Source organism: Pholcus phalangioides, unplaced genomic scaffold (assembly GCF_987345545.1).
Source record: "Pholcus phalangioides strain wild (caught in Gottingen) unplaced genomic scaffold, Ppha-v1.0 ptg000003l_1, whole genome shotgun sequence".
Lineage (NCBI taxonomy): Eukaryota > Metazoa > Arthropoda > Arachnida > Araneae > Pholcidae > Pholcus > Pholcus phalangioides.
In genome coordinates, this window is record NW_028301596.1 from 23,696,221 (window position 1) to 23,720,791 (window position 24,571).

Below are 24,571 nucleotides of genomic sequence, written 5' to 3' on the forward strand. Positions count from 1 at the left end.
GAATCCTCTGTAATACTTGTATTCAATATGGCGTAAGACTCATATTTTTTTATACGATACATCGACAAACTGAAAAAAGTTTGAGCTAGTGCTTGTTTAAGAAATTAAAGTAAAAAAATATATATTTATTGTATTTTAGTTTCATTTTGATTGCAAAACCCCATGAAGTTGACTCACATCCTGGTCTTAATACAGGGACAACAATTAAATTGTTTCTCTGCAATCTTTATTGTCCTGTCTTACTTGCTTTTCAGATGTGTAACAAACAGGACAGATGAACAGTTTACATTTGCAGTTTGAACTATTTCTGTATATCGGAGATAATTGGCACCATGTGCCAAAAGGGAAATTTTTGAAGAGAGCCGTTTAAAGTGTTTCAACGAAAATACAACAAATTAATAGCTTTATCTCAATATTGACAAAAATGTACATAGTGTCTTTTACATATGCACAGTATTTTAATTGTCATGTTATATTAATCCCCTAATTTCATGGAACGAGCATCTCATTGCTTACGTTTTGAAAAACGTGATTTTAGAGACTGCTGGTGCTTGCACAGAGAGAGATGCGACTCGTACGTATGCATTTTCGTTTGAAAAAACACAATTTCCAAGAGATTGGCCTACTGCATCACATGATAGTTAACTGTCAATTAACCTAATATCATTTTTAAAATTGACAAGCACTACTGAGCATTTAGCGAGCATTTCCGAAATTAAAAATAAGCATTAAATAAATTTTGTATCGGAAATGCGCAGAGGATGTGGGTCTTATGGTTCAGAAACAAAATGTCATATATTGATGGTTCTTTTTTGTCCGATACAGCGACGCATACGTTCATGTGGTGATTATCCCGAGAAGCACTGTGTTGTATTAAACTACATGTATTGCTACAAAAAAAAAAACGCAATGAATTATAGAAATAAAATACCACAATAAAATATATATTGCATATTGCTCATTTCGTTTTTAATTCTAATAAAAAATATTGATTACCACTCGGTAAATTAATACATATTTAGAATCAGTTTAATATAATAAATTTGATTATTCAGACCTGTGGAACTGAAATTTTGGAAAATTGTCTGGAAACATATGAACATACCAAGTTTTGGAAACCACGATGTATTTCGTGATGCATTTTTGGTCACTGATTTTAAACGTGGCTCATTTTTGACTGACATGTAAAAAATTTTCACAAAAATGGATTTCGATATAATAGGAGAAAATCTATGAAATATTTATTATTCTAACCTTTTAAATACAGTGAAACTTCAGTTAACAAACAATTCACATAACGAGAACAAATTTTGACTGAGTTAAAACGAGCAATTGTTCATATTAAGATGTGGTTTTTTATTTACTTCTACGTTATCACAACGGACCTGAAGTTTTTTGCTTTCGCCCACATACGTGTTAAGCAATTTAAGGTAATATTCTCCCCTATGGTCTCCTGTAAGCATGCTTCAGTCAGAAAATTAACACATGTGGGAGTGTGAATATTTACGATATGAAACTAGAAATAACATAGCAGCGATGCGTATGTTCACCTGAAGTTTTTTTTTTTTTTTAAATTCTGCTCTGAAAAAAAATTGTGTGTTGATTGTATTATTGAACGTGATTTTATATATAAGGGGGCTAGCTCATGAACAAGAGCCACTACTTGTGGAAGAGATTTTGTGCTTGGGAGGAGATTTTGTAAGGAGGAGTCCCTCACATAAATTGAGATTGAAGAGATGTGTAGAATGTGGGAATCTATGCAAAACTCTGTAGAAAAGAACCACCCAAATAAAGCTGTAGCAATGTTCAATCTCTCCAACGAGAGAACACTGCAATTTACCATTTCCGAGAAATCCTAAAAAAGAGACAAAAGCAAGTGTGATTGGATAAAGTTCTTTTTGAAAGTCACGCAAAAAGAATAAGTTTACAAACAACAATGAGTCTGTAAATCGTCCTAAACGATAGTCCTCCTCCCTCTCTCGTCATTTAGAGGAAGTTAATTTGTAAACATTATCATATTTTTTTGTACGTTTATTTATGGCGTTGTATTACGTATATTTTATTGCATTTATTAATGTGTTTAAATATTGATAGAATGCAGTTTTTGTTAGTCATTTTTATGTGAATGAGTAATTGTGGAACGAATTATCCGAGTTTCGAATATTTCCTATGGGGAAGTTTGATTTGCATAACGAACTATTAGGATAACGCGCACGTAGGTGGAACGAATTAAGCTCGTTACCAAAGTTCCACTGTACTAAATTAACTTTTCAAAGAATTTTTTACATAATCTTTGTATGTATTATATTTTTTTATTATGTAGCTTTCAATATAAAAGTAGCATAGGGAAACGAACCGAAATGAAAGAAACAAAAGCAGTTTAACTAATAAAAATTTCCTTGTTTCTAAGTATTTACTGAGATATATGTATTTTTGAATTCGAAAATAGGACGAAAGTTGGAAAAAAAGCAGCAAAAACTAATGGACAATGCTTTTTTCCCCAAATTTTCGCAGATTTTTGAATTCAAATATCTCTGCGAATATTGGACTTGGAAACATGGATATTTCTCCACTTCTCTTGGCATTAGAAGAAGCACAGCAACAATTTTTTAATTCGGTTTTTGGGCACAGGTTGTCCATATATAAAAAGTTATTTTTTTTATTTTATTTTAATAACTTGATAACAACAATCCCTTGAAACATTAATGAAATTCCTGACTTTGCACATTTACATTTCACAAGAATGACTCTAATATCTGTCACCATTTTCTTGTTATTCCCACTTTGAAAAGCGTCAGGCGATTGTGAGACCCTCTGTATATTCAAGTAATGCAAGCATTTAAATCACACCTGTCCATGAAACAATTTTGAAAAAGTATTTCATTACTTCAAGATACACTTTAGGACGTGCAGTTAAAGATAATATGTATTGAATTATTGATTTTGTTGCAAGGCTATAACCAAGTACGCAGAAAATATCTCTGCACCATTGATTGGTGATGAGATACTTTCGTATTCGAATGTATGCACAATACATTCAAATTAAATTTATCAGTGTTTTTCATCGATGATGTAGACGCCCGCGGGCCGGAGGTTGAACACCCGTTATATGTTAATCATTATGGATCGGAATAGGATAAGAATACAGGACAGAAAAGTAAAATTTAGGCACAACTATATACAGTAACACTTTTTTGGCTTTTGTTTATTTATGATTAGTAATGGCATGGGGAGCGGTAGAGGGGGGTAAAAAGCTAGACTGAAAGGGAGGGGCGGCAAAAACATAAATACAGCTCTGAAGACCATTAGTTAGTGTCCCGACATCTCCAAAGTGGTGCGCTCATTGTGTGGGGGGACGGATCAGCCGGCAAAGCACACTCTGCACCCCTGTGCATCAGCGCTAGCAGAGGGCCATCATGATGAAATAAACGCTTTACTTAAATACTTACTATAAATTCATTAATAAGTGTCATTCATTAGGTATTAAGCACCATTCACACTAGTAATTATAATTATTATTCAATCAAGACAAGTGGGGTTAAGTTAATAATGGTTAATTAATTCATTTAAAATGGAACTTCGCCCACCAGTGCGTGTTGTAGGAGTAAATTAATTACGAGCATTAATTACTTATATATAAATAGCATCAAAACCTCACCACTGTGGTTATTTCATTTGTTAATTCATTATTTGTTTATAATTAAATTAATCAAGTAGTAAGCATCAGAAATTTATAAGTTCATGATGATTAATTTATTTATTTAAAATGGACTTTTTAAAAATCCCAAATGAAAACGTTTACAAGCATTTTTTTTACTTTTACCAACTCGCCTTGAAAACCAGAGTCTTTGGGATTTCACCGTGGCATATAAGCTGCAATAAGCAATATGGTGAAAAGCAGGCAATTTAGTCGCTAAACTTTCTCTCTGGACTTTGTATACTTCAACTTCTTCATTAAATTGACACATACAGGGGTGGGAAGTGACTAAGTCCATTTCGGAGCAGCTCTGGAGCAGCAAAATTCAGGATTTGGAGCAGTTTTGGAGCAGCAAATTCCGGATTTGGAGCAGCAAAATATGGGATTCGGAGCAGATATTTATAAATTGGAGCAGTGAAATTAACAAGAATATATTAACCCTCAACCCTTTTCAAAATAAAACTGCACTGTCTTTTGTTATCAAACATCTTTTCGTCAGCTTGATTTTTGTTTTTGGTGTTTTAGGCTTTTGACACCTTGTTTGAAAGAGCGGCTGTCATAAAATTTTTTGCACCAGTCTATTTAAGATGATTTTTGCTTACTGAGGGCACTATTTGCTGCCTTGAACAGAAGCACTTCAAATGAGCTAAAAAAATTTTATAAGTTTTAAATTTTTGGCGATGTTTGGCGATTCAGCACTCATTATCTGGCGAGATTGGCGATCTGATACTCGATATTTGGCAAGATTGACGATTTAACACTCGTCATTTGGCGATATTGGCGATTTAACGCTCGTTATTTGGCAACATTGGCGATTTAACGCTCGTTATTCGGCTCTTAAGTTTCTAAACTAACATTCGTAATTCGGCGAACATGCGCTTTTTACTCCCGGAAAGAAAATTATTTTCACGAAACATCGGGATTTAACACAATGACAATCGACTACAGTAATTTCTGCTGCTTCCAGTGAAGAATTTTTTTTTTTTTAACGAAAACACTCGAATTTGCAATTTAAAGCTGAAAGGCATTGCAAACCATCTTCAGTTCCACGATCACGGATAATATCGGGGTTTCGCGATGGAAAGCCCGATCAGGGGCCGATAGTTCAAGGCGATAGTTTAAGTATAGTGGAATAAAACACGCTCTTCTCGTAAAGAGACGTTTCGTGGCTAGCAGGAACAAAAAATTTTTGGCGTCCTTTCCGAAATTCCGGGCATACTGAAGCAAAATTCGCTATTTGGCGCAGAAAAATGTGAAAATACGCTATTGGAGCAGGATGGCGCAAGATATTAGTTTTGGCGCAGTGCGGCGCAATTGGCGCAGAGTTCCCACCCCTGCACATATATTCATTGTTCATTCCCAGCTGGATGTAATGCCGCTGTGGTGGTCGAGTGGTCATAGTGACAGACTTGCATCGCGAGGATCTGGGTTCGAACCCCACCGTCGCCGCAGGGGTGGTCAGCTGCAGTTGGTTTCCTGTGGTTCCCAACTTTGAGGCACAAATGCAAGCCGATCTCCCCATTAAAAAAGTCTCGCCACAGAGAGCAACAGGCCTACAACGATAAATTATTCAATCATTACACTTCATTCATAGTTAGAAAATCTGGTGGCAGATCGCAGCACTACACATAACAAGCATTACACAGAAACAAACTTCATGTCAGGTTTCACTACACGTACACGCACATTCCCGCATGTACCAATTCACTTAGTAGCTGAATGTAATGCATCAAAAAAATTAGTTTCTTCTGCAAATTATTTCATCCAATACAAAACTCCCCACATAAGCTTCTTTTTTTTAAACCAAAGCCATTACAGAGATTGCAAATGCAGACGTGCCAACTTTTGAAATACAAAATTCTCCCGCGGAGGACCCCCCCCCCCACCCCCCGCGCGAACCCCGACCAAATTTTTTTTTTTTTTTTGAAAGTTTGAAAGAAAGAAAAAACAATTTTTTTTAACCAATTCTGGAAAAGTGCCCCCCCTCCCCAAGCAGGCTACTAAGCAGAATATATACAGACGTGCCACCTTCCATAATTTAGAACTCTGGATAGATATTCCCGGCGAGGTGTGAGTGCCCCCCTTCAAAAAATGAGAAACATTTAGAAAAAGAAAAAAAAATACAAAAATGAAAAACATTTTTGTCCCACCCCAGAAGGTAATGAAAGACACCAGACATTTTTATCTTTAAAAAACACATTTTTGCCTTTTTGAAAAAAATTATTTACAAAAAATTAGCTAATCTTTTTTCAATGAGTTCATAGTGGCTGATTTGGCTCTTTTGAGAAAAGAGGAGGAAAACTCTTGCTCGAAACAATGTCCTTTCATATTAGATTTTACAGTCAGTATATCTTGTAGCGTTTCAGTTGTAAGCGATGTCCTAAATTGTGTATATGTTTTATTCACTAGACTAAAAATCCGCTCACATTCTGCATTGCTGTGAGGAATGGTCAATATTCCAAGCATGACTTTTGATAAGAAATCATATTTGTAGTGGCCAGCAGAGTTTGTCAATTTCCCAATGAGGGACCACTGCACATTTATGCGTTTTTCAGTTTTTATGCAATCTGGAATATCCTCCAATTGCAACTCGTGGAACATATTTTGCCAGATGTCAAAAGCCGAATCTGCATCTTCAGCAGCAATCAGAGGAAGGCAAGGAAATTTTTCCAAAAAGGCGGCCAAATTTAAAAAAAAACACATTCTCAATAAATGCGATTGATGCTACTTCAGAGTTTACAAGAACATCATTTTTCAAGGGGAATTTGTGGACAATATAATTACACACTGTGACAAAGTACTTCCTGACACAAAGAAAACTTTTTTTTCGCTTCCTCTTAATTTTTCTACAACCTTAGATGCAGACTGCCCTATGACCAAATCAGGGTCATTCCTCTGATTTTCTCTTCTGTTATACTAGACACCAAGAAGTGAATCCGATGATTTTACAGCCGATGGTAAAACAAACTTTGATAATAAGGTTTTGAACATATCAAACAATATGGTACGCAATAAAAGAATGTGAGGAATAGTTGATTGTAGCTGAGTATTCCGTTCTTCAAATACAGGGATCACATTGAGAAGGAACAAACAGAATGCTCTGTCTAATTCTGATGACAAGAAGAAGAAAATCCTTTCCTGACGTGAAAGGATCCCAATTTGTTTCAGCAAATCATTTCCAGTCATCTCACATTTTTGATAAGACTTCTCCTTAGTTGTTTTAGATTGTGTTGATAGTTTTGATTCAGAGGCAGACTCTGATAATTCAGCCTTCTTAGGGATTTGGTAGAACTTCAGTGAACTGACAGGCTCATTATTGTTCCTAACTTCTTCTTTAAAAAAAGAAGTCAATGGTTCCCATTGTTGTATCAACCTATTTAGGCATCGTCCCAACGAAAGCCATCGTGTGGCCACATGTTTCAGTATTTTCCTTACCTCTGTATCATACATAAATTGAAAATGTTTCAGTTTTTCCTGACGCTTTGAACTTCTTTCCATGTAGTAATATATATCGATTATCATTTCATCAACTTTAACTGGGAGACATTCAGACCCTTTCTCAGCAGCCAAATTTATTAAATGGCAGCTACACTCAATAGTAAATAAATGGCTCATCTCTTTCTTTAATATGCCAGCAACTCCTGCTTTCATGCCCATCATGACAGGAGCATTATTTGCTCCGAAAGCCAAACAATTCTGCAATGGTACACTATGGGATTTTAAGCAATCCAATATAATACGAGCAATGTTGAATCCAGTGCTATCTCCTTGTAATACAGGTGCAGATAACATGTTGCTTTCTATCTGGCATGTTTTTTCATTGTAATAACTAACCACAATTGGAAATATTTTTGCATCCCCTTTATTGCTTCCATCAGTAGCAATCGAAAAAGGTTGTTTTCTCAATAAGTCAAAAATTGATTCTTTATCCACATGGCTCATTTCTTTAAGAATGGCTGTGGTTTTTGTACGAGCACTGCTATATTTTTTTGCTGTATCACTATCCGGAAACATCTTCCTAAAAATTTGGCCCGCATGATCTGCACAACTTATTGGTAAATTATGTTCGATAATGAATGCAGTAAAATACGACTCCGCACGTATCACAGAATCATCCCTTTCTTTACAAGAGAAATTTAGTTTTGTATTCTGCTCAATAGAAGATGCATAATTGATGTGCTTTTTAGTGTTCACATGTTTCACAATGTCAGTCTTTCCCCCATGCAAAATAGAGAAATCACATCTACATACCGTACAAAAAACATAAGTGTTTCCTTTCTTGGATGCTATCAGTGAAGGATAATCTTTGGTATAAGAACTCTTAAAAGCAGTTGCATATTTTTTTTTTTTTTTTGTAGACATATTTAATCAGAAAAACAATTGAAAAATAATTTCAAAATGAAAAGCTGCTCAAGGGAAATCATGCATCACGTGGAGTACAATCAATCAGTTATTGTGCTTGTGACAGTGTTGTTAATAGGATACAATGATGATTATACAGGAATTTTGGCAACCAAGACCATCCCCTGCTAAATGTCTGCCAATAAAGGCTAAATAAACCACTTAGTGGCTAAGTAAACCACGACCGTAACCATTGACCACGACATTATGAAATCTCAGGGAAAAATCAGGGGAAAAAAATTTTCTGCTAAAATCCTGAGGATTTTTAACAAATCCGGAGAGCGGGAGAAAGGGTAAAAAATTCGGAGTCTCCCGCCTAAATCGGGAGAGTTGGCAGGTCTGCAAATGTTAAATTTCCTACAGCTAATGGTAAAAAATTTCTTCATCCATAATTACTACCAGCAACAGCACAAGACTAACGAAAACTGATGAAAACTTGTGCAAAAAAATTTTTATATAAATCTTTTTAAAGATGTAAAATTCTCGAGAATAATCTTTCGGAGAATATTCTCTGGTAGGACTACTATTATAAATAACTCGAGAATATTCTTATAAGTTCTTGATGAGAAGGGCATCAAATTCAGAGGGGCGGAAAATATTGGAGTATAGAAAGAGGGAAGAGAAAAAACATTTTTTGTTTTAAATTCACGTTTAATAAAAGTGCGGAAGTGCCATTGCTATTGTAAATAATATATAATTATTAAACCATATTGCCCAGAAAATTAAATATGAAGTAATTAGCTGGACCTACTTTTGAGTTGGATATCCATGCAATATATAACATTGATTTCAACTTCTTATTTATATCCTCTCAATCATGAAAATTAATGTCTCTGTATTGTCTTCTAATTCATTCATTTCTGCATTTCTTTAAATCGAGATTTGTTTCTTTCGTGAGTCGCGCTGGAAGTCCTCATATTAGTTACACATGGCAAAGGGAAAATATACTTAAAAATGTAAATTTAACGACACTGTACTCATCCAACACATAGGAAATTTGCTCATAGAATGGACAAGATAGCCAGTCAAGGCAAAAAAATAACTTAATTAGCATTGCACAATTTCATAGTTCATGGAAACATCACAAAAAAATGAAGTATATAATTGAACAAATAACTACAACTTACTCTAAGTCAATATGTTATCCTTGTTCTGACTATGAAGTGAAAGCACAGAAATGCTTGTTCAACAGCAGATCAAGAGTATGCCATGGACATGATACGGATGCACTTGCAATTCACCTTTATTAAACCAAAGGTGGCCCCACGTTAATATTCCTGAGGAACTTCTAACGTATTGGGGACGCGCTGGAGCTTGCAATTCACCAAAGTTTGCAATCCGACCACTGTTCATAACATTTTGAGGTACCCCCCCCCCCCCACAGTCAGCAGTTGCAAGGGTTAATTACAGTCAAGGGAACTGGCTGTCATGTTGTTGTCAAAATAGTTCTTCAGCAGATGCTTTGCTGGTTTACCCCCACAATGTGCATCTTGATAAAAGTTGTTCTATCCACACACTGATGCTGTTGAAGTGCCAAAATGATGTGGTTGCACAAAATAGATTACACTGCTAGCCAAATACAGCATCTTGACCCACACTGGTCTCAGGGCTCAGGGCCGCAACTGGGTGGAGCAGGCAGGTCTCGTGCCCGAGCGCTGGACCAGAGGAGGCATAAATTTCATTCTGAAACCTCCCCTTTAACATTACAAGGGGACGTCAAAATGTACGCTTGCCCAGAGTGACCAAGCATCTAGTTGCGGCCCTGCATCTACTTGCACACATTTTTTTTTCTTTTGCCAAAAAAAAAAAATTTCCATTGCTTCAGGAGTGTCCATGAAGAGTGTCTGAAGAGCCAAAAAAACTGGTACAGGCATGCGTATGCAAATAAAGAGATATGGAACCAATCAGGGTACGGCACTGCTGTCGGCAACACCTATATAACACAACAAGTGTCTGGCATAGTTGTTAGATCGGTTACTGCTGCCACAATGGCAGGTTATCGAGATTTAAGTGAGTTTGAATGTGGTGTTATAGTCGGCGCACGAGAGATGGGACATAGCATCTCCGAGGTAGCGATGAAATTTGGATTTTCACATACGACCATTTCACGAGTATACCGTGAATATCGGGAATCCGGTAAAAAATTAAATCTACGACATCGCTGCGGCCGGAAAAAGATCATGCAAGAACGGCACCAACCTCATCATTGACTGACAAGAATCATTAAACGTGACAGAAGTGCAACCCTTCCACAAATTGCTGCAGATTTCAATGCTGGGCCATCAACAAGTGTCAGCGTGTGAACCATTCAACAAAACATCGTCGATATGGGCTTTCGGAGCCAAAGGCCCACTCGTGTACCCTTGGTGACTGCACGATACAAAGCTTTACGCCTGGCCTGGGCCCGCCAACACTGACATTGGACTGTTGAGGACTGGAAACACGTTGCCTGGTCTGACGAGTCTCGGTTCCAATTGCTTCGAGCTGATGGACGTGTACGGGTATGGAGACAACCTCATGAATCCATGGACCTTACATGTCAACAGGGGACTGTTCAAGCTGGTGAAGGCTCTGTGATGGTATGGGGCGTGTGCAATTGGCGTGATATGGGACCCCTGATACGTCTAAATACGACTCTGACAGGTGACAGGTACGTAAGCATCCTGTCAGATCACCTGCACCCATTCATGTCCATTGTGTATTTCGACGGATTTGGACAATTTCAGCAGGACAATGCAACACCCCACACGTCCAGAATTGCTACAAATTGGCTCCAGGAACACTCTTCTGACTTTAGATACTTCCGCTGGCCACCTAAATCCCCAGACATGAATATTATTGAACATATCTGGGATGCCTTGCAACGTGCTGTTCAGAAGAGATCTCCATCCCCTCTTACTCCTACGGATTTATAGGCAGCCCTGCAGGATTCATGGTGTCAATTACCTCCAGCACCACTACTTCAGACATTAGTCCAGCCCATGCTACATCGTGTTGTGGCACTTCTGCGTACTCACGGGGGCCCTACACAATATTAGGCAGGTGTACCAGTTTTTTTGGCTCTTCAGTGTAAATTTTCAAGTCATTCTGACCAGTACTTACTGTATAGTTTTAGAATCAAAACTTTAATTATAATCAGCCTGTATATAGCTGATTATTTTTGATAAATCTGTTTCTACTATACAATAGAACCTTGATTAACTGGGCTTAACATTGAGAAAGTATAAAAAAAAACAACAACTATTGAATATTAAGACTGGGTGATATACAGTACGAGATGTGGTACTTCTTAAAATGTCTGAGGTAATGTAGCTACTAGTACACTGGTCTTTGTCCTTTAGGGACAGCTGATGTTTTTATTGGATTATAAGACCACCTGCCCCTAGCATGATGGTGTCACTACTGTTGCTGCTTCTTTGTGAAGGAAAAAAAACCCTGTGAGATGATGCACCACTACATTTAGATGTGTAGTGCAATCCTTATTCATGAATTTGCTAAAAATAGGCATCAGAATGTAGCCAAAGATTAGAAAATGTGATAAAAATGAGAAATTCTGGCTTCTGCATATCACTTTAAATAACTAAGATACTTCATACGAAAAAAATATATATATATATATATTCAGGCCACTTTTATGAGAAAAAACCACTTATATCGCCTTATACCATTTAAATATATACCATCTGAATGTCCCCAAGAATGTAAAATGTGGTAGCAATGAAAAATTTTGGCTAATAATGAACCAATATGATATTTTTCAAGGAAAAAAATTCTATTTAAGCCACTTTGATCTGATTTTTTAAAAACCAAACTGGTTTTTTGAAAAATCACTTGGTTAAATCCAAAGTTTATACCCCGGTGCAAAACTAAAAAACAAATTTATCAAATTTCTATTGTTACTTGAAAAGTCTGATTAATGATAGTGATCTATTTTTTCCCGTGCTTTTCTGGAAAAAAAACAAACACAACAAAAACCCTGTCTAAGTGTCATAGAAACATAACACATGCATACATACATGCTTGACCCATTGCGCACGAGCCAAATGTGACCTTTGAGTCATCTGATGAGGCCCACGAATTCAAACGTCTCTCACAATCGCTCTTATGTGAGGGCAGCATGTCCCCTCCATTTTTTGTTTTTTTTATTTACGCCAACCGATCTGCGAAACAAATTTGCTTTCCCCAACATTTTTTTCAGTTTTTGGCACGTTGACTAAGGCGTGGTGGTGAAAATATATACTTGTCATTGTCCCCTACTAAAATTGAATAAATGGGAAATGGAGTCCGGGTTTTGGGCCGCTGTGGTGGTCGAGTGGTTATAGTGACGGACTCGCGATGCGAGGATCCGGGTTCAAACCCCACAGTGGTGGTCGGCTGAAGTTGGTTTTCTGTGGTTCCCAACTTCAAGGCGCAAATGCGAGTCGATCTCCCCATTAAAAAGTCTCGCCACAGAGAGCAACAGTCCTACAACGATAAATCATTCAATCATAACACTTCACTCATAGTTAGAAATCTGGTGGCAGATGGCAGCACTACACATAACAAGCATTACAGAGAAACAAAAAAAAAAATTCACGTCAGGTTGCACTACACGTACATTCCCGCATGTACCGATTCGTTGGGGGGTTCCGCGGGGGAAGGGGTGCATATGTGGTGTAGCAGTAGTAGGTAGGGCTCGGGGATCCACGATGTTCTTAGGTCAGCCACCTCGTTGGGCAATATGCCTGTTGTGGCGATGTATTTGTATTGTATTGTATTGTATATTTATATACTGAGAATATTTATTTATACTATTATTTATAATATTATTGTCGGTTACCTCTCTTATGTTTCTACTCTGGTGATTTTTTTTTTTTTTTTTTTGGCGTCTGCACCCAGAATATTATTTGTTTTTAATCCAGAAATTATTTATTATTGTTATTGCCATTTTTTTTTTTTTTGTGATATTTTTACTGCTAGTGATTATTTTTTGTTGCTGGTGATTGTTGATTGTGTTTTATATGCCACATACTAATTCCCCCCAAATTATTTGCTTATTGGAAGGGGCAATCGTCCCCATCTTGATATGTGCCATCATGGTCCCATACTTTTATATACGAGATGGAAGTAATTAGCTGCTGCAAAATTTGTCACCCAATCACACCATGTAACTTCATAAAAATAAAATAAAAAAAAAAAAGAAAAAAGTTTACTCACTTTTGAGATTTTGAATGAGTTCTGCATTTGTCTTTCCGTGTGAACGCCAAGCCATTTGATATGATGCACAGCTCAATAAAATGAGATATAGTAGAAATAATTTTTCATATATAAATATCATTTATATCAGACAATTCATAGAGATACCTGCAAGAAACAAAAGCAAATACTTTTTTGAAAACATTAAAACTTGAAAATATAATGTAACTATAACATACCAGATACAACCCGTGGAGAATTAAATACAGTGATACCTTGGCTGATTCAATGAAAGATAATTCATTTTGTAATTCTGTTTATTAGCTGAAACGTGATTTCTCATACATTTCTAGGGATAAATTGTTTAATTTGTTCCAGGTACTGCCAAAAAATTCGAAGATGTGTTTTTTAAAACACCAAGGAACACTAGAAAAAACACAAAACTAACCGAAAGCTAAAATGAACAGCTTAAAAACCGGATAAATAGAATTTACAGGAAGATGAGATAGGCCTACTGAGAGAGATATTTTTATTTCACACCAACAACTACAGTTTCATTTAGCTAAAGCTATAGTTGTAGATAAGTAGAAGAACAGAGTCAAGTTTGTAGGTGTCCCATTTATTTGAGACTTTAGTCAGCTCATTTCTGTGTCTAGTACATGCAGGTGGAAAAGATAAGCTCCTAGACTGTTCAGCTTGATGCACTGAGAATGCAGGCTCTGAAAACATACCCTTTTTCTCCCCAATATATTTCTTTTGTGTGAATTTTCATTTCATATGAAATGGTTTCATAACTTTCAGAAAGAGAAGTGTATGTATGTGTGGAAAAGGTTATTCTGACAAGAATCTATTGGACTCAAGTGACGGTAATTCCGATTAATGTTATATATATATATATATATATATATATATAAAATTCAGTTTATGATTCGGCTGATTTATGGTAATACGTGCATCCATATGAGCAAAAACATTCGTTAGCTGACTCTGTACTGATTAGCCGAAGCACAAAAAAAAATTCATTAGCCATAAAAATTCATAAGCTGAGGCATTACTGTACTCTGACTAGATTGAATACACTTCAAATTATTAAACAGTTTCAAATTTATTACAAAACCAGTAACATTGACATTCTAGGCACGTGGCAACTTCTCACTAGATTACTTAACTGTACACGCTGTCACAAGGGTCAAAGACCTTTTCACAAGGCCCAAAAATTATGAGCTTGCCCATGCAAAAAGCAGACCCTAGGTCTGTACATGGTTCATACTCTATTCAAGCACTTTTCCAGGCAAAATTTTTAAATTCAGGGACATTCAGATGGTGGTTAATAAAAATCAGGATTTAAAAAAATAAAATAAAATTACTTGGATTTTTTAAATTTATATTCAACATTTAGTCCTTTTTAATATCGAGTTTGAGTGAGAAATGCAAATTTATTAAAGATATATCATTGTTTAAAACAATTATGATTCTCATTTCAATTTGTAGTTAATGTCAAGTTCTAAAGGGGTGTCTTGCATTTAAAAAAAAACCTTTGTAGTTTAGCATGCAAATGACATTTGAGCAGAAATCATATAATGTTTGAAACTGTATGGAAATTTTCCTTTGATAAAAAAATATAGAAAGCATGTAATTATATATCTAGGGAGACTGCATGACCTCTATTTCCTGGGACATTCCCATATTTTCATGTAATTTTGGTCATCCCAACTTTTTATGAAAATGTCCCATTATTTTTGACAAAAGCCTATTGCAATTTTTATTCTTTTGGAAACTAATTTTAATACTTAATTTTAGTAATCCTATGGGACAATAATTAGCAACTTTGCTTACCTTTGGCATAATTTTTGGTGAAAGTTGGCTATTTTCCAGTATTTTTATCGAGGAAATACGGTCAGCCCATATGTACGCGATTAGCATTCATTAATTCAATAGCTCAAAATATTTTGAAGCAATATCTTAAGCGCAATGTTTGCTGCCAGATTTTAGGCAACATCTTGTTAAGCATAGAAATACTTATAAGTACATGTGACCCATAATCCTGTTTTAAACATTTGTCTCATAATCATTGTATCTCATTGTTGCTCTACGCATTTTCGCCCCAGTGGAATATGGTTTAGAGGGGGATTTAGTTGAAAGGTGACAAAAATTGATGGAAGAAATTCACACAAAAAAATATTTTCAAGCACTTATAAATAACCATTATTTTTTTCACGGACTGCAATGATTTTTCAAGGACTTTTAAAGACTTGAAAATTAACTCTTTTTTTCAAGGACTTTTAAGGATTTTCAAGGACTATACGAACCCCGCTGTAATTCAGCACCCATAACATTAGGATATCCCCCCTCCCCTTGGCCTCGAGTCGTGAAAAATTCATCACAACAATAGTTACTATAGTTAAGTAACTATTAACTAATTAAGTTTACTATAGCTAATAGTTAAGTATCCGAACCTTATTTCGCGTCGATTCGGAAAAACTCTGTTCATATTTGTTGCAGGTGGTCATGTTACGCACATGAAGGCTGATTATAAAAGGGATACTCCTAAGTGAGGTGGGTATAGCTATCTTTACTGAAATCGAATACGGCTGGGATAAGGGAAGAATCAACAGCTTTGTTTACACTCAAGTTACGCCAGAATAGTTTGCGAACAAATCACTAACACGCTCATCTTTTAAAGTTCCAAAGTAACTTTTGTAAACAGAAAAAGAAACCGAAAGTCACCCCTACAAGAAAATTCAACAACAAGAATTCACTTACATAAGCTTGTTTCAAATGCTTTGCCACCTACAGCATTACGACCAGTGTTGCCATCGGACAATAAATTTTCCAACCAGTTCTTCATCAAAAACGACTAGAAACCGCGCTTAAGCAACCAATGTATTTTACGTAGGGTGACCATACGTCCCGTATTTCCCGGGACAGTCCCGCTATTTTCTGTTTTTTCGGCCGTCCCGACTTTTTGGCAAAAGTGTCCCGGTTTTTCCCGTATTTCACACGAAGCCTACTTGAATTTTTATTCTTTATTGAAGTCAAAGATTGAAATTATTTTTCAACTCATAAATTATTTTATGATAATTACATCTATATATGAGAATACTAATCTCCCACATTTGCCTTGGTGAACGTTTTTTTTTTCGTGGAATACATTTTAATCCACTGCAATTTGCAGTAATGCATCATTTCCCGCCATTGTGATTTATCCGTAATTTCAACAATATTTGGCAACTTTGTGTGGTTTTGGCGATAATTGGCGATGTCCCGTATTTGGAATCCAAATGTCCCGTATTTCTTTCGAGGAAATATGGTGAGCCTACTCATGTGAAGACTCGGTTAGGTTGGTTAGCTATTGCTCGTGGTTATTTTGGCAAATTGTTCATCTTTAAAATTATAAAAACGGGCCTTCTGAGGGCCAACTAAAATTATATTTATTGAATAAGTCCGCGTGCATTTGATGGGTGTAAAATGACACGAAGACGGGTGTTCACAAGTATAGATTTAGCTGTTGAAGTGTCGATAACATTGTTATTGTTACTGAGTGATTTATAATTTTAGGCACAAGTACGTCTCCTGTAAAGAAGTAAAAAATGTCCGCTTTAGTGGGAATTAAGATTTTTAGGTTCCGTAGCAATAGACTGAAAAATAAATCAAAGTTGAAATCGGAATAACTAGGGTGACCATACGTCCCGTATTTCCCGGGACAGTCCCGGTATTTTCTGTATTTTTGGTCGTCCCGACTTTTTCGCAAAAGTGTCCCGGTTTTTCCCGTATTTTACACGACGCTTACTTGAATTTTTATTCTTTATTGAAGTCAAAGATTGAAATTATTTTTCAACTAATAAACTATATTATGATAATTATAACTATAAATGAGAATATTTATCTCCCACATTTGTCTCGGTGAACGTTTTTTTCGTGAAATTCATTTTAATCCACTGCAATTTGCAGTAACGTTTCATTTCCCGCCATTGTGATTTTACCGTAATTTTAACAATATTTGGCAACTTTGCTCGGTTTTGGCGTCATTTTTGGCGATAATTGGCGATGTCCCGTATTTTCCCGTATTTGGAATCTCAATGTCCCGTATTTCTCTCGAGGAAATATGGTCAGCCTAATTTTACGTATTATTCTCAAGACGATACATCCCGTATTTTTTGGGAAATTAACGTAATTTCATAAAAAATAATAATAAAAAAGACACACAGAATTTTTTTTTGAAAAAGACCAGAAAAACAACTAGTAACTAGATGTGTACTTTTCCAACTAAATGATCGTAAAAAAGACCAGATCTAGTTGGAAAGTAACTGATATGAATTGTCATTATCATCATAGTGCTCCCCCCCCTAGGCTTCCAAGTCTATCTCCGCCTATGGTATCCAGATGCACGGGCGTAAACTTGTATCCGGCCAATGGGCCCGAGCCCCCTCCCCCAACATTTTAGAAGAGCAGGCTCGGGCCCCCCCCCCCCCCAAAAAAAAAATTCGAGTGGATATGCTTCTCACACTTGGCTCAGAAAAAACTTTTTGACAAAAAAAAATCTAAATAGTAGAAATCATCTGATCGAAATTTTATTTTTTTACTTTTCTTTAGAATCTCAATGCACTTGTTCTGTGACAATAGTAGTCTTATCTCGCAATCAGCCCGGCATCCATCTAGCCTAAATTGCATCCTCCCAGAGTGTTGTGCCTGAAGGCACCTCTGTAGATAACTTGGGAGGGGGAATCCTTTCTCTTGCTTGTACTGTTGGTAAACTTAAGAGCATCTCTTCTTTTAAGTGTGACTCTTGTTGGGGATGGGGACATGAGACAACAGAAAAAATGAAAAAAAGTGGGAGGAGGTAAAAAGAACAATGATTAAGCTTATTAACAACTTCACGAAGGCCCAATTTTTCGAGCCTTCACAACAGAGGCGCCGACATGAAGAAATTAACATTGGGTGGGGAGAGACAAAGCCTCCTAGAGAGATATACCAGAAGTAGTATCTAGGAGGCTTTTGGGAGAGAGCGCTGAAAGTTGCTGGTCGTCCCGTATATACGAGGCTGAAGCGCATACGCAGGAAACAAAGGACGCACTGCATTGTTTTTCTAAAAATTATTGGGGGGACGGCTCAGCCCCTTACAAAATTCATTGGGGTGGGAGCTCAAATATCCACATCTTCTAGGTTCCGGTGCTATTATTACTATTATTTGATGAGGAATCAAATAATAGTAAAATCAGCCCCTCCCTGAGCGCTGGGTACCATTGTATTCTAGTAATAGGAATATGAAATTTCCTCCTCACACAAATCGAGGATTCCCAAATTACAACCTCTGACAATAAAGTTCGGTGAATGGAGTCTGAATGGCCGGTATGGCGACACTGGCGAAGCAAAACGCTGCACATGCGTAGCGGCAGGTGTTGACCATCTGCCGCCACCGTTGTTCAGTTGAGCGTCGTTTGTGTTCCGTGAAAGACTTGTTTTACAAAGTGCTTGTTTAGTGCGTTGGTTCTTAACTGAGAACAGGAAAATGAACAGGAAAATCCACAAAGAATTTCTACCTGAATGAACGACGATGAATGCTGCAAGGTACATTGAAATTTTGACCCGCTTCATGAAACGTCTACGCAGGGTACGACCTCAGTACGCACAACAAGGTTCATGGTTTCTTGTTCACAAAAATGCTCGCCCTCACACAGCCAATATCGTCAAACAGTTCCTAGCAAAAAGGGGGTGGTGCAAATTGAACATCCACCATACTCGCCAGATCTCAATCTTCCAGACTTCTTCCTATTCCCACGACTCAAACTCGCTTTGAAAGGAAAGAGATTTGACGATATTCCTGACATCCAACGAAACGTGACGAGGCTTTTGAACTCCATCCCAAAAGACGTCTTGCAAAGTTTCCAGGACATGTATAGGAGATCTCAGCGGTGCATAGCAATGGGAGGTGACTATTTCGAAGGACAATAAGGTAACTTTCGTTAACATTTCATCTACGTTAATGTTACAGGACTATTCACCGAACTTTATTGTCAGAGGTTGTAATTACGTTCGCCGCACTCTTAGAAATTTTAAATATTTCAAGTTATATTGAAGGGAGATTTAAGGGTGAAATTTGTGCCCCCCTCTGGGCCGGCACCCTGGACACTTGCCCCTCCAGTTGCAGCCCTGTTTCCAGTACCTCAACACTTAGGTAGCCAGGGCAGGAACTACGGAAGAAGGCAGTTTTCACAGGCGGAAATCTTGAGGGGGGCTGCTAATTCTGGAGGGGGGAAATACCGTTTCGGTGGATTTTTTCAGTGGAGAGGGTGAAAAAATTACATATTCTTCCCTCCACGACTAAAAGCATCCTGTCACCGTTGGACAGGGCTTTTGGACTAAGATCTTTCTCGAGGACCCCGATTTTTCACAGGGAAGTTCTTGGAACCTTCATAGACGTAAACTTGTATTGGGACAATGGGATTGAAACCAACCCCCCCCCCTCCCCTATTAATTTTGGAGAGCTGGCTCAACCCCCCAAAAAAATCGCATTTATAAGTTTTCCACACCTAGACTCGGAATAATCACGTCACGTCAGTACAGTGTGTTTCGGCCCCTAAAGGCATTTACGTAAGCAAATTGTTAGCCATTTTTAACCCCCCTTCCTCCCCTTTTCAGCAAAAGTTAGCGAAAGTCTGACCCCCTTCCCCCCCTTTGTCAGCAAAATTTCGTCATCAGGTCTGCCCCTCTGAATCCTAACGCATATTGGTGAGATCAGAGATGTACACGGGGAGGGGGGCTCGTGCCCCTCCCCGACGATCAAAAATTTATTTTTTTAATGCAAAAAATATTTTTTTAAATTGAAATTTCCGTTTTCGGAAGAAAATACCTTTATATGTTATTATAATCAATTTCTGTTAATTTCAATGTTATTTGAAGGCGTTCATATTCTCAGATTATTTGTCATCCGCGGCACATATAATTACGGTCACTTGAGTGATGCGTGGCACAGTTCCAGAGCAGGGGAAATATTACTTCAAGCACATTGCTTAAAATCTTTGACAGTTTCTTATTCAGCAAAGTCAGAAGAGAAGACGGGGGGGATGAACCCCCTCCTTTTTGAGTATAACCCTTTCAAGGGAGGCCCCTATGAAAAACTATGCACCAGGAGCCCAGAGAATGCTCGCTACGGCCCTGGCCCCTAGGGCTGGAGCCCGGTCAATTCCACCCTTGGGGGGGGGGGACTTACGGAGGGCAGAAATTTTTGGGAGAAGAAAGCGGGAAAAGAAGAAAAGAAAAAAATTCAGTTTCCGAAATTCTTCCAAACATTCGAAAATTTCTCTATTCCATGCTTTGAGTCTTTTTTTTCTTTTCATGATAAAGGCGGCAGCACCCTGCGCAGCTGACACAGAACATTTCATTAGGGTTCAGTTTTGGCTGCTTCAATGCAGGTTTTTTGAATGCAGGCACCATTTCCTAATTAGAAGGAGAAGGAGTGTATAGTGTGAAAAGTGTATAGCCTATGCGGGGAATATGTAACCTGGAGGCATCCATCCATATGGGGAATCCTGCTGTCTCCCCAAATTCTTTTTAACGGCGCCGGTCAGGGCTTTAATAAAACCTTTTGTGCTTAATGGATGGCCATCAGTGAAACAGGGACGCCGACAGAAGCAGTTCCATAGGTGTTGTGGCAGTGATTCCAGAGCTGCCAAGGGGTGGTAGGGGATATAGGAATAGGATCCATCAATTCAATATAGGCCTGAAGGACATTTGCTCCTCTGTCACGGTGGGAAAAGTAGGACACTTTCCCCCCCTTTGACAAAGAAGCCTGACATATTTTCAACCCAGAATTGTCATGTCAAATAAGTGAAATTTGCTAAATGTAAATATGATTGTGTTTGTAGCGTGCAAAAATATTGAGCTTCTGTCTTCATTTTAATGTGGAAGGCTGAGATGAATCTCGTGGTTGTCTAGTTCCTTCCCTCTTGTGTTATCATTCCGTCTGATATTCATAAAATGCCCAAGATCTGAAGCACAGATCATTTGTATAGAGTGGACACACACTCTTTATGCATCACACTGTATGTGTTTGTCGGGAAATCCTAACGGCCGTATTCACCACTCACGGTCCTGAAACGCGGATCAGTTGAAACCCGTTTCAGTTTTAGAACGAATTTGGCATTCACCAGTGAGTCTCGAGTGCGTATCAAGTGAAACTCGGTTCAGTTGGCGAGTATTTGGCGTATATTAGCTTGGCAAGAGTAGATCCGACGCTGATTGGATGAAGGGTTTTTGATCTTCTAATGAAGTAGAAAACTCAACGTTTGGATTCTTGTGTTTACGTTTATCAACAATTTTTTTCCATAAGCAAAATATGGTTTTATCATCCCCTTTTTAATGGAAATTCCATTTCATTCCAGCTACGGTTTTCTTTCCTACTTCCTCTATATTTATAATGATGGTTTTTCATTTCGCTACGGAATTGCTAATATTCTCAGATTAGATAAATTATATATCGCACGTACAATCAGCTTATGCGCTTTTCATTGCTTTGAAGAAAAAAAAAATGTATCAGCATATACAAATTTTATTAATCGTGAATGAAATGAAGGACGGTCGCAATTGTGTAAAATTTATATTTTAAAAAATACTAATAAATTTGGAAATTTTTCAAAAAATAATTTTTATCTGAATATTTTTTAAATTATGACTGTTTTGTACCTGAAATCAAATTTTTAGATACACATATTAAAATGAAAAAGTACAAAATTCAGTGAATTTGATTTCCAAAAAATTTTATGCTAATAGTAATTAGCACTAAAAATTCGTAATTAGCACTAGTGCTAATAGTAATTCTTGTGATGCACATTGAATATTAAATTACTGAACATTAATAGCTATATTTCCTATTAGCCAAATAAGTTAATATCTGAGACTGATTTTTTGTAATTTGTTGAAACTTGTATGATAAGTGCATGCAATCCTTCCTACACACAAGATGTGCCCCCTCTCAATGTATAAAATGCTAAACCCAACAGTTTTCTTTTCAACAAAAAACTGTTCCAACATGTGTACTAGTTTTTTTGATTAGCTTACATAAAAAGTTAGATTCAGTTCAAAACAGTTCATTACATTATTAAATATAAGTTGAAAGGACGTCCTTGAAGCTGAAAGATTCTTAAAAATGAAAAATCTGTAAACAAAGTTTCAAATCTGACAGTCAATACAAGCATTAGTGTATGGACAATTTTTTTTTTTTATGTGTAAAATGCATTGCCTTTGAATCATGTTTAACTAAAGGGTAAACTAATAGCCAAGACTAAAAATTAAAAAAAACTTGACATATATTGATAGATTCAACGTCATTATTCATCAACAAAATCATTTTCCATCCCTCTTTTTACTAGCAGGATTGGTAGTTAAATCTGGATTTTTTTTAAATATATACTGTATTTACATGATAAATACAGTATATATTTAAACGAATACAAGAGTTGCTGTTGAGTGGAAGGTAGGCTAACTTATGATATGAAATCAATTTTTTTTATTTTTCTTAACATGAAATTTCACTCATTTTAAATGAATATTGATGCTTTATACATACTCGAGGCTTTGGGAGAAAAAATCCTATGCCGACCGACCTCGTATAATATGTACTCGCAGGGCCATAACTAGGATTTTTGCTCCCCGGGGCAAACATAATTTTGCCGCCTCTGCAACTTTAAAATTCGACAATTTTACAACGGTGTTTGTTGTTCCCACCTAAAATTCCCGCCCCCCTAAATTTTGCTGCCCGAGGCGATTGCCCCCCCCCCAGTTCCGGCTCTATGTACAGATAGGGAGATGATCATGTATGCAAGCTATATTCACAAATGTTAATTCGTTCATATATATATACATATATGAACATGGAAAAAACATGTATCATGATAATGAATTATGTTTGGACTATATCGATAAGGTCACATCTTGCCTAACGTGGTGGCTGAAATGTGTGTGTGTGTGTATATATATATACACACACACATTTATCTAATAAATTTATCCATGATCGTAAGCAGAAAATGAGTTTGTTTTCTTTGTGATTATAATTAGAAAAAATGTTTATGAATGTTACATTTTTGTACTACAATAAATTCGAGAATTAGTTGCATAGAAAACTGTTTTCTATGCAAGGATTTAAACAGCTCAGTGGAATGAAGTGTTGATTTTGATTTATCTGAACCAGAGTTATATAATTTATTTTTGATTAAATGCAGCTGAAATCACAAAACGAATAACCTTCCCATTTAGAATGACATTTTTGTCGACTCATCAAAATTTTCTGTCCAAAGCATTTCCCTGCTTAGTTTCTCATGAGTGTTTTTTGAAAAACAAGCGGGATTCACTGCAGTTGATAAAAAATTTAATGAAACGATTGGAAAGAAATTAAAATTTTATTGCGAGATACGGTGAATGACATGGTTCTAGTAATATCAAAATATATAGTATCAAATAATATTTGCCGAACATGTATATGGGGCAAATAGCTACAGTTCCAACATGTCAAGACTTGATGGAAGAATAAGAAATCTCAATAGATTTTCCTAAGTGAGAATCGTTATAACACTAAAACATGAGCGTTAAATTCATAGAGCTGGAAAATCAATATTTTTCCCCCATGATTGAGCATGATACTTGCTGTATTAACCTCTATGATGTAATGTCATGAGAAATTAAAATTATAATCTTTCAGAAAAATTGTAATTTATATAAAATTTCTATTAAAAAAACTTGAATTGTCTCTAAAACTAATTTATATGTCCAGTAAGAAAATTATTAAAATATCTTATAAGTTATTAAAAATTCGCGGAAACTTGTGCGCAATCTAACGTAAAAAAAAGAAAAACATTACGCGAAATTAAAGTAAATAAAGCAATCGTTGCCACAAATGTTGACGAAATATTGATTTTTAATACGTAGTAGTTGTTGTAAACTTTTTGCTTTACGTTGATTGGTTGAATAGTGAAGTGAACCGTAGAAAAGAACGAATGAACCGAAAGACCGGTTTTTTCCTCCGCAACCCGTCACGTGATCCTAAGGACAATGCTCAACGCAAAGGGGAGAGTGCCGCTTAAGGAATTTTCCTTAGCACGTTCCTTACGATAGTTCCTTATCTAACGACAAGCGCGGAACGGGCGTTATATAAGGAAAGTGGGATTGTTTACCCCCAGTATTCTTATTTTTGTGATCAAATCGAGTTTGGTTTGGATTTTTCCCCCCTCCCTTTCCTATTGTGTTTTTCTCGCTTGATATTTCCTTTTTCTTTCTCAAAAAATAAGTTTTTTTTTTATTTTT

At 36.7% G+C, this 24,571-nt stretch overlaps 2 protein-coding genes across 11 annotated transcripts in view; both read right to left on the reverse strand.

Annotated features, from left to right (window-relative positions):
- The window catches only part of Pcmt (Protein-L-isoaspartate (D-aspartate) O-methyltransferase), a 121,732-nt gene extending 105,630 nt beyond the window's left edge, over positions 1-16,102 (reverse strand). For 2 of the 10 annotated variants that reach the window (XM_089247023.1, XM_089247003.1), the window contains exons 1-2: positions 16,037-16,102; positions 13,295-13,441 (exon numbers count right to left, since the gene is read on the reverse strand). In XM_089247023.1, the coding sequence (XP_089103149.1) occupies positions 13,295-13,321 (27 nt within the window). In that variant the 5' untranslated portion in view covers positions 13,322-13,441; positions 16,037-16,102. Of the gene's footprint in view, positions 1-13,294; positions 13,442-15,109 lie in introns of all 10 variants that reach the window. The other 8 variants (XM_089246967.1, XM_089246991.1, XM_089246974.1 and 5 more) reach the window with 8 other exon arrangements.
- LOC149088326 (uncharacterized) lies at positions 6,614-8,096 on the reverse strand. Its single transcript, XM_089242280.1, has one exon. The coding sequence runs from the start codon at positions 8,057-8,059 to the stop codon at positions 6,614-6,616; it is 1,446 nt and encodes a 481-aa protein (XP_089098406.1). The 5' UTR covers positions 8,060-8,096.
- Positions 16,103-24,571: the final 8,469 nt, after the last annotated feature.

Bases quoted from the DNA above. Each gene is read 5' to 3' on its own strand.
- LOC149088326 (XM_089242280.1), bottom strand. From the start codon at position 8,059: ATGTCTACAAAAAAAAAAAAAAAATATGCAACTGCTTTTAAGAGTTCT.